Source organism: Haemaphysalis longicornis, unplaced genomic scaffold, assembly GCF_048455015.1.
Source record: "Haemaphysalis longicornis isolate Haplotype H1 unplaced genomic scaffold, Haemaphysalis longicornis Haplotype H1 scaffold_5, whole genome shotgun sequence".
NCBI classification, from domain to species: Eukaryota; Metazoa; Arthropoda; class Arachnida; order Ixodida; family Ixodidae; genus Haemaphysalis; species Haemaphysalis longicornis.
In genome coordinates, this window is record NW_027526385.1 from 77011871 (window position 1) to 77027774 (window position 15904).

The following is a 15904-nucleotide window of genomic DNA, read 5'->3' on the forward strand; positions in this document are numbered from 1 at the left end:
CCGCTGCCTTCGTGTTAGTGAGGACCTCTGGGAGTTCTACGAACCAGCTGTCTCCCAATGAAGAGATTGTGGCGCGACCGCCCAGACTACGGCTGTGTAGACAATAAAGTTATCTCTCTCTCTCTCTCTCTCTCTCTCTCTCGCACACACACACACACACACACACACACACACACACACACACACACACAAAAGGGTGGCACTGAGTGTGCAAACAAAACATTGATTCAAGTAATGCTCCTGTTTCGATCACCATTTCACATCCCCCTATGTTGGAATGAACCTTGTGAAGGGTTTATTTATTTCTTCTCGCAGCATGTTCCGGGGTCTTTGGGCTACCCTGCTCGATGGGGTAGTCAGACGGGCGATGGAATCTGCAACTTGGTGGCCAACTCGGCGTAGGGCCCCTTGTTGCCAGCTCTGCTGGCACGTTGCTTGACAAACTCCAGGCAACGCACCTGTCCAGGGGTGGCAGGGACAACAGAACACAACTCATTAGGTCACTCGTCGAAATAAAGTAACTCATCAAAAACTAAAGCCGTTCCACTCAACGTGAAAGCTACCGGAAGTGCAGAGCAGTGATTCGCCATAATGGGCTATAGCACCGTTATCCGCTCACTGCTGCCACCCAATGCAATTCAAATTTCCTGCCTTCACAGTGCTCGCACGCCCCCTGCCTGAAACTGCGCCAGTGGGAGTTCTGTTCTTTTTGTGCTTGCTTTCCCTCATGCATGTGCCGGCAATGCACTGCCACTTTTTTCACTCACTATCGTAAAAACCACCCCAATGAGCGTTCCGAAGTAAATGAACGTGGGCGCTGCCAGTTATTACGTATATTTTGCCTCAAATGTACCTGCAGTTCTCTTTGCGCTAAACGAGATCTACGACAAGTGCCAGTGGTTTACGAGTTTTGAACAGTTACGACTATATAAACTGCTTGGCTTTCCAAGCCTCTTGGTTACACCCCAACTACAGCTGCTGTGACAGAACGCCGTGTGGCTCTACTTGGGTCCAGCGAGCGAGCTACAATGACAAGGCGAGCCGCTAAAGTGCTCTGCACTTAAAAAAAACATCCGCCATGCACTGAAGAACAATACATATAGGAGGAGGCACCATGTTAGGAGGTCTCAGTGGCACACTCAAGTAGTAGCCCCACAGGCAGTGGCTGTCAAAGCCGTGAGGTTTCATACTGATGTACACCAGGGGGAAATCTGGTGCTAGTGTCGAGGTGAGCCAAGCCCCAGTGAACGCGTGCCATCATGTACCGGGAAGGAATGGTCGACCTGTCTTTGACTTGGCTCATGAACAGGCTGAAAAGTTGCCTATGTGTGCAAAAAAGAAGAGTATTTTTGCAAAAAGAATATTCGCAGTTGCTTTATCCTTACAAAAATGGAACTCAAAAAGATTTATTGCTCAAAGATCATTTAGAAGCTTCATGCAAGGCAAACAAAAAAAGAGGAAATGTTACTTTTATGTTGATTTTGGCTTCAAGAACAGAAAGAAGCCGTTTGGCTAGCCTAGCCAAGTAAAAGAGGAACGTTGCTATGTGCTATGGCAGCGCCCACGACAGCACGCAACTGCAGTGACAGATGTGCCTCTACATGTATATCAGTAGGAAACTAGTATAATCAAAGCACTCGCAGGTCAAAATGCATCAAAATGCCCGCGAAAACACCCCACAATTGTTTGCAACAGGACATACAAGAAAAGAATAGAGGAACTGAATTAGGAAATACCGCAACGTCAGCAAAATGCTCTATGGATGCTTAAAAAAATACAAAAACCTAAAAGTCAGAAAAAAAAAGGATGCGCCAATATCTAGCATGTTGGATGGTGTCAGCGCTTATGATTAACAATTTTGGGACGAATGCTGTACACTGTAGAGTGTAATACTAATATACAGTAAAGGGATATCTGGTTGCTACTCTGTCGGAAAGCCAGGTTTCAAACACACATGCTGTTGCTGACCGTGGAAAAGCGTTTTAGTTTTACTTGGCAATGCTTCTGAACAAGTTAAATGTTGCCCGTGGCTGCAAAAGCTACAATTATTGTTCTTGAAAGACCATTTTAAAAATTGTTTTACCAACATAAAAGTTTATATCGAGAATATTTCAACAAAAAACTTCATGCAACCTGAAAAGGGAAACAGAAACTTTGCCCACGTTGTTGGCTTCGTCATCAGGAGTGACAAGAAGGCACGTTTCAAGCCAAGCCAAGTAAGAAAGGGACACTGTCAGCCACAGGCGTAGGTTCAGTGTCGGAACACCTCTCAAAATTTTCTGAGCACTGTATCTCCCCCTCTGTTCCCTCCTCACTTCAGCCTATTTTCTTTTTTTTTTTTTTTCATCCATTCCGTTCACACTGTGTGTCAGTATATCATATATAAAACAAAACAAAAAGATTAGATAAGAAAATTCAGATGAAACGATGTTTGCGTGCAGACTATTTTTCCTTCTAGGTTCTTTTAATTTTGCCGGCGGCATGTAACACCCCCTCGGAAAATACTTCTGGCTGCGCCACTGCTGTCAGCACTTGCGCAGCAGTTTTCCCGCTAGTATACATTAGCATGAAACCCTATGGAGGGGCGGTATGGCAGTAGCGCGGCAACAAAGAGAAGACAGCGGAGAGGTGCTGACCGACGTTCGGTGGTCGAGGGCGGCGTGCCGGTGTGCGAGCCCCCAGAGGCTGACTGTGAGTGCGAAGATGGGCCGCCTCTCAAGGTTGGCCCCCACCACCAGCCGCTGCAGCAGCTCCAGGGCCAGCCGGGCCTGCCGTTCCACCTGCTGCTTTTTGGGGGAAGGGAACACGACACTTTTGAAGCGAAGCTTTTTTGGGACAGCCAAGCACAAGAATTTTGGCCAGTCTGTCTGTCTGTTACTCGATTCAACTACTCAGACAAAAAAATGTGTGAAAGAAGAGAGAGAGTAATTTATTGAACGGAAGGAACACACAGAGAGGTTGGCCTGATTGTATAGGCTCTGGCCTGCTACTGTGTGTGAGGGAGGGGGAAGGGAGAACAGAGCATAAACAGGTGGTAAAATTATATTAAAAAATGCCTATGACATGTACAGTACATGTTGAAAAGTTCACCACAACAGGATTGGGCTACAATCTAGCCTACAAACCACTGCTTTTTCACATGCTTCACTTCACATGCTTTTGCATTTGCTAGACCATCACAAGTCGAGCAAGTTAGGAAAACAATAAAATCTGCATTCTTTCCGCAATTCCACAGTCACACGCGGTTGCAGTGCCACCGTTTCCTCACTACTGACATATTTTTGCAAAACACACAATGGTTGCCGCCTCTTGTTGTCCTTGTCACTAACCTAAGGAGCACGATAACCCACAACAGTCTTTGGTGAAGATTGGGCTACTAATCACCATCTCCTGTCATTCTCCAGCTAGTGAGGAGCGAGTGGTGATGATGGCAGTGCACTGTGGTGCATGTAGTTCCTAGAAAAAAAAATTATAGCAGTTCCACTCAATGTGAAAGCTGTCGGAAGCGCCGAGCAGTGATTTGCCATAATGGGCTGTAGCGCCGTTATCTGCTCACTGCTACCACCCAATGCAATTCAAATTTCCCGCCTTCGCAGTGCTCGCACACCCCCTGCCTGAAACTGCGCCAGTGGGAGTTCTGTTCTTTTTGTGCTTGCTTTTCCTCCCGCACGTGCCGCCGTTGCACTACCACTTTTTTTCCTTTACTATCGTAAAAACCAACAGAACGAGCGTCCCTAACTAAAGGTGTCTTCGATTTGGCTGCACTCGCTGCACTCATTCAGGTAGTGCAGCACTCGCCTCTTCGATTTTTGAGTGCAGCGCGGGGCTGCCTGCACTTTTCTCTTCGATTCATCGACGGTGCAGAGAGTGCGGGATGAGTTCGCGGCTTTCCCTGCACCTCCCAGGGAGGAGGTGCAGAAGCAGACGACAAAAGTGCAGGACCGGTTCCGCAGTGGCGGCGCCTGCACTGAACTGGCTGCGCTAAATCTGAACTGATGCAGAAAGTGCAGGCAAAATCAAAGATACCTTAAATGAACGCGGGCGCTGCCGGTTAATTACGCATATTTTGCCTCAAATGTGCCTGTGGTTTTCTTTGCGCTAAACAACGGGGCGGTGTATGACAAGTGCCAGCGGTTCACGAGTTTCAAACGCTTACGATTATAAGAACCGCTTGGCTTTCGAAGTCTCTGTGGGACGCCGATACGACGGAACGCCGTGTGGCTCTACTTGGGTCCAGCAAGCGAGCTACGACGACAGGGCGAGCCCCTAAAGTTCTCTGCACTTAATACAGTGCCTGAAATAAAAAATAATACAGTTATGAAATAAAAAACGTGGTGTTACCACGCACCCCAGATTCGCCCAGCACGCGTAGGTGCGCCAGCAGCTGGTCCAGCACGCTGCCGCACAGCTGCTCCAGCTGTGCCCGGAACTTCGGGTCGCCGCCGTACAGCGCATCGTTCGAGTCCACTGCACAGCAACAACACAATGTGGCTTGCTCATCTTGCGGGCAATGCGAAGGATTTGCACAGCTGTAAGAGGTTCTTGCCACAACTGGTCTCTTTTATTTGTCATTCTGGACTGTCCAAAACTGCCCCAAAGCAGCTCTGCATTTTTTCGCCCATACAGTCCAACCCACTTTAACAATACCAGTTAAGTAACAAATCGCCTATAAAAATGAACAGTTGCGGCACCATCACCTTTGTTATACGCTGTATGGTAACATAAACCGTTTATTACAATGGTCATTTTCCTTGTTATTGGTTATAACAATTGAGCCTGACGGTATGAGCCCACATAAAATGTAGTATTTGGAGATTTGTGAGAGATCATGCGTGCATTGTGTATGACCAGGCATCACTTTAAGCATGAAATATGCTGCGACATCTTCTACCTCTCCAACACTTGGAAAAAGCAAATAAGAAGCAGGGGGGAACTCTTCAACACTGTCTAGATTAAAATAAAGCTGCAGCGAGGTAAAGGGGATCCTCTAGGCTATTGTTGGTTACCAATGTTACAAAAGCAGAAAACAACGCCACTTCAGTGCCATGCAATCTGTCACTCCTTAAAAAAAGAAAGAAAACAAAGCCAAGGATTTGATGCGGAGACTTCCTCTTATGTGAAAGACGGTGGTCTTTCCTAGGAGCACTGTGGAGTCGGCTGGAACACGCATGGCTAAGTCTGAGTGGTCGGCTGTGCAGTTACATTACTGTTTTGTTAGGGATGGGCGAATATTCGGTATTGTCGAATATTCGAACGAATAGCTCTCTATTCGTTATTCGCTTCGATCCGAATGCAGGTATTCGATATTTTCGAATTATTCGATGCTCCCGAATAGGCAGCTAAAAGCCAAGCTTTTCGGTCAAGCTTTCCGAGAGTTACCCCAGGCTTGGCTCAAGACCCACCAACGCGGACATTTCTATTATCAGTGCCGGCACTGCCGAGTTGCTGCCTTGCCTAGAGGTTCGACGAAGCTCTCGGCCGCCAGCACACTTTAGGTTTAAAAAAAAAGGCGGCACTGAAACGACACTGCTCCGAACATAGCGGCACCAAGCCAGCAGACTTGTACAGGCCGCCATTTTGAATAGGCTCGCTCAGTGCGGCAGTACGCCGCACTAAGCGAGCCTATTCAAAATGGCGGCCAGCCACTTGCGCTTTACTTGGCTACGGCCGAGGATACTAGTGGCTACAATACTTTTTTTTTAGCGGAGCTTCTAGGCGGCGCTTAACTCTGCGAGTTTCTAGGCGGCGCTTAAACTTGTGAATGAGCAGCCGGCAGAAACTGCTGCACCAGAGCATGTGGCGCAACAGGCATTTCTTCATGAAAACCTGTGAATACAGCAAAGGAAAGCTGTGTGTAAGATTTTGCAATAAATGTTCAACTGGTAATAATTTTACACAATGCTGTGCCTACGTGAGTTCTAATTATTAGAAAAAACTGTGTACATTAGTCAGGTCACATGTTGTTCATTTGTCTGTGATTTGCAATATGTACTATTCGAACTATTCGATTCGAAATTATTCGATCAAATCACTATTCGCTTCGAATTCGCTTCGAACATCAAAATCTATATTCGCCCATCCCTATGTTTTGTAAATATTGGGTGAAAACCCCTAAACACTTGCAAAAGCAAATTTTTCTCCTTAACCCTGTTATAACGATTACTGGTTATAACAGTGACCTTCTTGTAGCACTTCAATATTGCTATAAGTAGGTTAGACTGTTGTAGATGTTGTATCGTGAGCGCTGTTCTGGACTGCCCACGAAATGCTCAGAAATATTTTGGACTGGCAAATGATAGGGAGTAAACGTTACCGTGACCTGTGGGGGTTCTGCAACTGTAGGGCAAGTGTGAAGCTCAGTTCACAATTAAGCTGGTCACGACATCAACAGATAGAACGATGTCACGACATCACAGCAAGAGTGACAGCACCCGAACTTGCTGTCCATTTTAATGCCCGAGTAGTAAGGTCGTCAGCACCTACAAACTCGCCCAAGCCTTCACACTCTGGTAAATCAATAATCAGGTGCCTAAAATTCTGCAGTTAATGAATACATACTTCTGTTGTGTGTTTCACAAAAGAGGGATTTGATTATTTGTACTTTTCATGATCTTTTATAATGTGTTGAAACCTTGATGCACAAACACATTTCCCTCTGTTTCCAATTGAAGCACAAACATTGCGACTCCAGGGGTGGAATGCCGAGTTGTGTTTGTTTGTTTGTTTGTTTGTTTGTTTGTTTGTTTGTTCAAAGGGCATCTGTTTTGGGCAGGCCCTGATTGGCTAAAGGCAAATGATGTGATGTGAAATAATCAAACAGGAGCCACGCCCGCTTAAAAAAAAAGAAAAAAAGATGCTTTTTAAATGGACACAACTCAGAATACCACTCCTGATTAAAGTTGACTGCTTTTCCTTGCCTGTGCCGCGAGCTTTGTTTACCACGACTTATTGTTAACAAAATACTTTTAGCAGAACTGAAGAAGCACAAAGTTACTATGCAACATCACAAGTAGGTCTACTTAACTGAAAGTGAAAGAAATTATTCGTGCCAGTTGCTTTCGTTGTTTGTACTGCCTCCATGTACAGCCTTGGTCAAAAGTATCCGGGCCACGGCAAAAATACCGTACTTGCACGATTCTAACATGCATATCCTTTTGTGAAAATAAGCGTTAAAAAATGCCCGTGCTTTACAATCGGGCGCAAAACTCAAACAACCACAAAAACAAAAACCGACAACTCGAAACTGAAAACGAATGAATGATGGAGGCTTCGTTTAAATGCAAAGTAATCACCTGGGCAGAAACGGAAAGGAACGAGGCTGCGTCCCGTGCAATAGGTGTCCCGGAGTCGTGTGCTGGCGATTGGCGAAAATAAAGGGGCCACATTTTTAAGTGCTAAGCTTCACTGAAGGGCTTTCTTTAGCTGCCCACAGTGTGTGCGGATTTATGTTAAATTAAATGTTTTCCGCAACTGTGAACCGTCTGTTAATGGCATTATTTCATGTGCGCGGTAGAATCGGCGCCAAGTTATTTTTGTTTTTTCCGAGAGTTGAATTCTACTGCACGTTACAATTGTGGGCGCGTTAAAATCGTGCAAATACGGTAACTAAAACAGAAGCTCAACTCTCAAGTCAAGCAAGAATATTAGGGCAAAAGCCTAACTTGGCCTGTGGAGCAAAAAAGCCAGTGTCCAGCATATTTAATAGAAAAACAGCACGAGGCATTTTACAGCCCAAGTTTAAGGGGCTATGAAGACAAAATGCAGGTTTGTTTTATTCGAAAGACTTCGTGTTTTATATTGTCCCCAGCACTTGTCCGGATGCAAACAATTTTTTATTCACTGAGAAATTAATCAATTTATGTTAAAATTTTGATTTTCCAGTTAAATCCTGTGTTTTCGTGGTCTGCAATGACATCACAGGAACCGACCACTTTGCAGCCAATGGGAAAGCATTGTTTACCGTTAGTACACCTAGATGGCGTCACTATACCGTGGCAAGCCATTTTTTGCCTTTGGTTTGTTTTTTACCGTATTTAAACCTGGCTTGTTTTTGTTCAGGGAGAAAATAATCGTTTCGTGAAACATAGGAGCTATGAAGACAAAATACAAGTTTGTTGGTCACGTAAGACACCGTTGCTTGCGTCAATCGGCCAGTGTCATTTTAAAACTACCCCAAAGCCCTGCAGTCCTGTGCAGCTAAACCAAGCATAGTGCGCACAGTACGAACAACAGTACACATCGGTACTTCTATGTTTTTGTGTAATTTCGTAACGTCCACTGTTTACCTGACTATTCTTACCACTATAACAAGAATGTGCTTTAAACGTAAGCGCAAATAGCTCATTTGGGAAGCCAATCGCAGAGCTGGCTGGTATGACATCATAGGTTCTGTTGCGGGAAATGAGCTAGTGGGTCGCATGGCCATTCCCCCCCCCCCTTTTTTTTTTATTATACAGCTTATTTGAGCGAAGTTTACGTTAAAAGTGGTGTCAGCATGATTCTAAAAAGGCAATCTTTTGAATAAACCAAACTTGTGTTTTGTCTTCATGGCTTCTTTAAGGGGGGACACTGGTCTTAAAACAATTTCTTTTAATTTTCAAGCAACCTTTGTGAAACTTGTCAGTCTTGCTGCCTTTCTCCAACTGATTTCAGGTATGCCATTATTTTCTCAGTAGGTCAATTAGTTCCCAAGATAATTAGCACTAATTAGCCATTTTTAGTCAAGCAGTAGACAGAACAGTGTTGGTCATAAAACTGTAATCTTTATATTTTCCAATACTATGAATCCTGGTGAGTGCAATAATCGAAGCAGTTTTTTGATGCATCGCTTGGAACTAATTTTACAGCTTGTTAAACTTCGGTGTTTGAAATGGGCACTCAAAATGGCTCCTTGCCGCTGGTGCTACCAAAGTTTAATGAGCTGTAAAATTAGTTCCAAGTGATGCATCAAAAAACTGCTTCGATTATTGCACTCACCAGGGTTCATAGTATTAGAAAATATAAAGATTACAGTTTTATGACCAACACTGTTTTGTCTATTGCTTGACTAAAAATGGCTAATTAGTGCTAATTATCTTGGGAACTAATTGACCTACTGAGAAAATAATGGCATATCTGAAATCAGTGGGAGAAAAGCAGCATGACTGACAAGTTTCACAAAGTTCACTAGAAAATTAGAAGAGGCTGTTTTAAGACCAGTGTCCCCCCTTAAGGGGGGACATGGCTTTCAAAACAACTTCCTTTAATTTTTAAGCAAACTCTGTGAAACTTGTTGGTCTTGCTCCTCCAGTCTATTGTTCCTCCAAAAATAGCTAATTATCTCTAACTACCTCGAGAATTAATTGACCAACTGAAAAAATAATGGCATATTTGAAATCAGTGGAAAAAAAAAGAGCAAGACCAACAAGCTTTCCACAGTTTACTTCAAAATTAAAGGAAGCTGTTTTAAAAACAGCAGTGTCCCTCATTAAAGGAGTAATGACATGAAATTTCGAAGCAAGGATCAATGTGTAAAAGCTTCGTTTGCCCATAGAGATAACTCCCATGAAGTTTCAACCGTAACCGTTGAGTATCAATTGTAATCTCTGCACGCTGCAGAAAGCTCAGAACGTATACGCTTTCAACATCGACATCAGTATGGCGCCACCTGCGCTTCGCCCCAAACTGCCGACGACAGGACTCCCGTGACGTAGCCAAAGCGCTGGCTGCTGTTGGCACGCACTGCTTCGCCTTCTTCAATGTGTCACAGCTTTGGTACTGACATCATGCTGTCCAGGTGTGCGCAACCACAGCCAGTGTGCACGTGCGTGCTTCCACATTGGCTGTAGTGTGACGAGAACAGCGACGTCAAGTGCACCCTCCTGTCATAGTGGCCGCCTCGGTGCTCGTTTCATCGAAATCGAAACTGACACGGATTAACGAGGTTGTAAACAATTGTTCACACTGCGATCGAATATCCAATGTGCCGTTTTATGATTACTGGGCTAGTAGGCACCCATAGCAGTGAAAAAAATATCATGTCAGTACTCCTTTAAAAGGTGTATTGCGAAGCAAAGTGTCTCAAGTCGCAAGATTACAAACCCTTTGATTACAAAGGCGTTCACAACTGGACATTCTTGCTTCCTCCCTTCCTTTTTTTACTTTGACTGCAATAAACGACAATTTCACTTACTTCATGGTACACGAAATTTTGCTTGCTTTTGATATGTTCTACTTCACGGCCTGGAAACTCTGGCACACCGTATTTATTTGATTATAAGGTGGTCACGATTATAAGGCGAGCGTGCAGTTTGGAGAGTAAAAAAAACCGCCATATATATATACTGAGTTTCTAATATAAACCGGGGCATGACTTTGAGACTACAGATTTCGGAAAAAAAAAAAAAAAAAAAAACTCGCCTCATATTCGAACAAATACGGTACATAGCCCGGGGACTTTAGACCAAGACTGTACAAGGCAACCGAAAGGGGCCAGTGCGAGAGCAGCCCAGAGAGACCACCCGCACCCTTGTCGAGGTGGTAGAGGTAGTGCTCCTGGCCGAGTGCGACGAGCAGGTTGAGCGCGTTGAGGTACAGCCGGGCCAGTCCGTCGGTGGTGCCCCCTCCCACTCCGACGGAGGAGGAGCGGTCGTGCAGCGCCTGCAGCAGCCCCCGGAGCAGGCGCAGGGGCTCGTGCTCCGGGTGGTCTGGCACCACGAGCAGGGTGGACAGCAGGCTGCTGCCGAAGGACACCAGGAAGGGCTCCGTGCTCGCCCGCCCACCCCCCGTGCCCCCTTCCACCTCCACAGTGGCCGGGAGCTCCGGCAGAAGCTCAATGGCCGCCTGCAGAAAGGCGTCCCCTGCCGAAGACGACGGCGATAAACAAATTTTATGAGGAAGAGGGCAAAATAAAAAATCCCCGGCCACCTCCACTAATGAGAAACCTGGGGAGGGGCTAGCATGCAGTGTATAAGTGTATTCTGGGCGCCTTGCCGTTTTTGCCAACGGAGATTAAACGTTTGTGGGGTAGAGGTATATACAGCTTTATTGTAAAAATCTCTCTTTTTTGAAGCACGAAGTGCCCTAGCACGAGCCACAAACGAGCGTCTTATGAAGTCTTACGAAGTCTTACAAACGAGTCTTGCGAAGCCCTCCAGTGGGAGGTGTGAACGAGTGTCCCAATGTTTTAGTGCTGTGGCTACATGAGACGACGGTTGCAACAACGACATGAGATGCCAACAGCCCAAACTCCTAAGCGGCTTCACCCTTGAAATGCTTATTGATGCATCACACCTAGAATTAATTTCTTCTCTCAATTGCCTGAATAGGCAGGGGAATCGTTGCTAATAAGAACTAAGCTAATTCGGCCTATGCTCCAGATATCATCCATAAATGGGCTCATCCGCACTGCGACCCTAACCTTTATCACTTGAAAAGGACATGTCCCCACTTTGCTCGGGGTCGAGATCAACCGCTCGCTTCCCGCACCTTCCAAATAATGTACAAGAACACTTAAACGAGTTCTGAGTGATAAATCGATACTAGAAGGAATTATGCACTCTTCTCCAGAAAACGTTCTTTCTAAGGATGTTTGATACGTGAACGACGACCCCTTCTTTAGTCTGTCCTTTGGAGGAGCTCTAAGTGAATGTACAAAAACTGAACAGCGGTTACAAGGTACCCCTCAGTGTGCTTTTATGAACTCGAGCGCAGTGTACAAGAACTGAATGCGACTTTTCAGTGGCACTCTTTCCCCACCCCCCTTTTATCCCCCCTTTCCCACCTTTTCCTCACCACAGCATCTTGCCTCTTTCTTATTAAAACCTGCCAATCAATCACTCAATTTTATTCTCAAATCCAGAGGCTCTACAGAGGGGAGTGAGGCCAAGTAATACAATGAGCACAACAAAAGCAGCAAGGCTGATGCTACACGATCAGATGATGCTGGCAAAAACAGAGTCAACTAAAGTTCTTCAAAACTGCAAGGGTTCTTCAATGGCAGTGGTTGGACCAGGAAGAAGGTCCTAGTCTTGTGATTTCCTAGGCATAAATGACTTGAAAACATGTCTTAGTGTGGTAGTGTACTATTTTTTATGTTAATGAAATGGTAGAGGGCAACCAGGTGCCGCCCATAAGCCCGAGCATCGTCATCAGCCAGTTGGAGCTGAGCAGCACTGCCTTCCACTGCCCCAGGAAGTCATGCTAAAAGTCTATGCTATGGGTGCGGAGTGAGTGGGGTGCTGAGGGCACGCTTAAATGATGCGACAGAGCTTGATTTTGCTGGAGCAACACTGGCAGGAGTCTTTTAAAGCGAAAGCTTTCTTTGTGGAGCCGATGGCATCCTGTAAAAAAACTGGTGCATTTTCACATACACCAGTTGATCGACTGAAAAGCTCTTCTGATAAGAACCCTCGACACATGGCGCGTGCATGAAACCGGGCTTCTGCTGTGTCAAAATGGTTACTTGGAAATTGCCAAAAAGGAACACTTCTAGGTAAGACAATACACACATCGATCGTTAACAAGGAGTACAATAGTATACCTGTATTCCATAAACACCATATCAGTGTACATTTGGATCGTTCGTAGATGCGTTTACTTAGTGCGTGAAAAATCGTCGTACGGGTTCGTTCTTCCTTTGCGATTTGGGTCTTCGAAGGTCTGACAATCGATGGGACGCACTTGTAGCTTTCGCGCTTCTTTCAACTTTCTTTAGGTAAATTTAGGAATGGTAAATATTTTTTTTACATGTTAGATGTCAGGAGACGAACTGTTGTAGGCTACTCCCTGCAAAATCTTGGCTGTACCCATCTTTTGCCCCGGTTCTGATGCACTGGCAGTGCAGGCGTTTCGACTACTCTGTGTTCTAGTTCACTCTGATATCCCCAAACAAGCAAGCAAGAACAACGAGCAGAGGCTCGTCTTTTTCGCCAGTTTTCTTAGTCAAGCCATTAGCCAAGCCAAGGTTGCAACCGTTGAGGGTACCTTGTGAGAGGCACTGGTTGAGGAGTGCTGTCTGCCCCGACAACAGGTACAGCTCCAGCCGTGTCTGCACGCTGGCCAGCGATGGGATGGTGATGAAACAGTAGGCCGCACAAGCCTGCACAAGACGAGGAGATTCAAACGAGTTGCTTCACCTGTCACTATGTGAGGTTGATTTCTCATGCACTCAAACGTGATTGGCTGCAATAAATGATAACTGCACAGATAACTGTGTGCACAGCCAATCCCATGTGACTGCATGTGAGGAATCAACCACGCCGGAAGATTGCCAGCTCGCTGTTGTGACCATATTCACAAATAAAGAGACACCACCAACATGCACGTAGTAATACCAAAGGTGCAACACAAGCAAATAAAAAGACCTGGAATCTCAAAAGTGGTATACTTGGTGGTATTCTGGAAAGTTTTTGCAGGACAACCGCAAGTTCAATACATGCTTCTGCATTGACATCAACGACAGCTCTTCCCACAGTATGTCACTCAGTCCCAACATTTCTGAAAGGTTTCAAAATTATACACTGCAAAATGGGGCATGTGCGTAGAGTGAAACACCACTACAGGGAGCTCAAAATCAAAGGAAAGGCAAAATTACTTTAACTGTAGCTGCGCTGTAATCACAGTCCCTGACTGCCACCAATATGGAAAATGACAATTATGGTTTGTTACATTCATTAGGTCACGTGACCTTCCTCACTATAACAAGTTTTAACTGCACACTTGTTTTTTTGTCTTCTTCATTGAATTTCATACTATGCAAATTGATTCACTCTTGGTAAATAAGGCAAGAGGAAGCAAAACGAACATCAGGAATAACTTCAGGACTCACCCACAAGCACCCAGGCATGGTTGGGGTGCCAACAGATGAATGCAAAGCAGATTTCTCTCCATTGTTTTTGTAGGCAGAGGCCACTGTCCCAAATAGAAATTGAGGCTATTTCCCGCAAACTTTTTTCCCTCCCTCTTACATTGCCCACCGTTGTACATTTTGGCTGCCCCGCCTCGTCACTGGTGAGAAAAACAGTGGTACTGGCAAAAAAAAGCGCATGCCAAAGCTTTTTTCTTAATAAGGAAAAGATGGTTCAAACGCAAAGCTTTCTCTCGTGCACCGTAAGTCAAAGTCATTTTTAATGTTCAAAATCAGGACTGCCTCAACCGAGTCAGAATGGCGCATCAGATAGACGTCGACTTCATAACGCGAGGGAACCAGGTTCGATTCTGACCACGGAAAGCGTTTTCATTCTGAAGGCGCTCGATCTGCCTTTGTGGAAACGCACTGTGTAAGTTGGCTTTCCTGCAGACCTTTTGTGCATAATAACTTGAATTTTGGTTTGGACTTTGACTTCGCACTTTGAAGACGTTGGCTTTAGACCCGAGAAAGCTTCGCGTTTCCGCTATCTTTCAGTTCACCCATGATCGTCATCATCGTTAGATAAAGTTGGCTTTCCTGCAGTGCATTCTGGGGCACTGTCGTCATCAGTGTGGCATAGAAAGCTTCGCTTTAAAAAGTTACACCCAGTCACTCTCAGGATGACACTGCCTCTCACCTTCCACTACTAACTGCCTGCCGCTTTTTCCCATAAACTGCAGCACACATGCACAGAATGCTAAAGCGCTCCAAGTCAAAACCAACCTGGCACCAATACAACCGAGAGAATTACGCGATACATGCAATGGTGTCTGCAACCACACGAAGAGGCCCCCACTGACCCGAACAAAGGCGGCCGTTTTGCGGGTGTGGTGGCCCTTGACCACCTGGCGGGTGCGCATGGCCAGTAGGTTCACGTCCTGCGTAAAATACAAGGCACAGAGCCACTTTGAACACACTCAGTCGACCACAGGGCTGCACTGAACTAAAAGACGCTGCGCTGAAAGCCCCTGGGGCTAATCGAAAAACAAGAAAAAAGTGTTTGCATCAATACGCCGTAACATTTTTCCTTTCTTGCTAAAAGAAATGCTAATCTCTACACGGTGGGAAAAAATCACTGATTCGGACCGCGGAATGCATACCACGTGATACGACGTCACTGGTTTGTGACTTTAGCAAAACGACCGCTGACTACACGCGAGGCTTTTTTTTTGTTCGCGATTCTGATGGGGCAATACAGCAAAATGCTGCGCTTTGGCGCACACAAGTCTGGATAGTCTAGCAACCATGCCTCTCTGCTCAGAGCAGCGGGCGTATTAAGATCACCACTATGCCTTCGTTTGTTGACATTTTTATGCTCTTGGGCCCCTTGTTTGGCATGATTGCACGGTGGTACGGGGCTTCCGCACCAGGGACATTTGACTTGTCAGACACAAGCACGAGTGGGTGAAACACTGATCGCAGCGTTTGTCAACTGCCTGCCCAGCAGTGATACCAACGTAAGAAGTGACGCAAGCCCGCAACAACGTCAGGAGCTACATAGGGAAACCGAGAAAGGTGAAGAGTGTGAAGCGACAGCAAAGGAAGCAGGTGCCTTCTTTCATCTACATCTTTCCTGCATATATACGTTCTCACCCAGGACGTACATGATCTTACGCAGCTCATTCTTGTGGCAAACACTACGGCCATCGCCGCGCAACGACGCTTTCAACTGGCGTCCATCTTTGCCACTACTCCTCAAACCCCTCAAACCTTTTGTGCTTTTCGCCGTGTGCAGACGGTCCATGCGTTGAGAGTATGCTCCGTCTGTCACGTCGGCTCACTTTGCACTTCGTGTGAATGCCTCTTTGAGCCAGACCGTCTGCTGACATCACGTAACGCCACCAGTCTGGCTGCAGACATGTCCGTGGTGTGAATTTCCCTTAAGCGATAGCATTTGTAAAACGATCACTTTCTTCTGTATCTAGACCTTCCAAGCTGGCCAATGTTCCATCATCATCATCTTCACCAGCCTCACTACCATCATGATCAACCAGCTCAGCTTCATCAGTGTCACTA

The 15904-nt window shown here is 45.7% G+C and overlaps 1 protein-coding gene across 1 annotated transcript in view; it reads right to left on the minus strand.

Annotated features, from left to right (window-relative positions):
- Window positions 1-278: 278 nt before the first annotated feature.
- The window catches only part of LOC144138457 (VPS35 endosomal protein-sorting factor-like), a 38750-nt gene continuing 23124 nt past the window's right edge, over window positions 279-15904 (minus strand). Inside the window, exons 16-21 of the mRNA XM_077670741.1 lie at window positions 14689-14766; window positions 12964-13078; window positions 10506-10838; window positions 4349-4467; window positions 2637-2783; window positions 279-458 (exon numbers count right to left, since the gene is read on the minus strand). Of these exons, the coding sequence (XP_077526867.1) occupies window positions 357-458; window positions 2637-2783; window positions 4349-4467; window positions 10506-10838; window positions 12964-13078; window positions 14689-14766 (894 nt within the window). The 3' untranslated portion in view covers window positions 279-356. The remainder of the gene's footprint in view (window positions 459-2636; window positions 2784-4348; window positions 4468-10505; window positions 10839-12963; window positions 13079-14688; window positions 14767-15904) is intronic.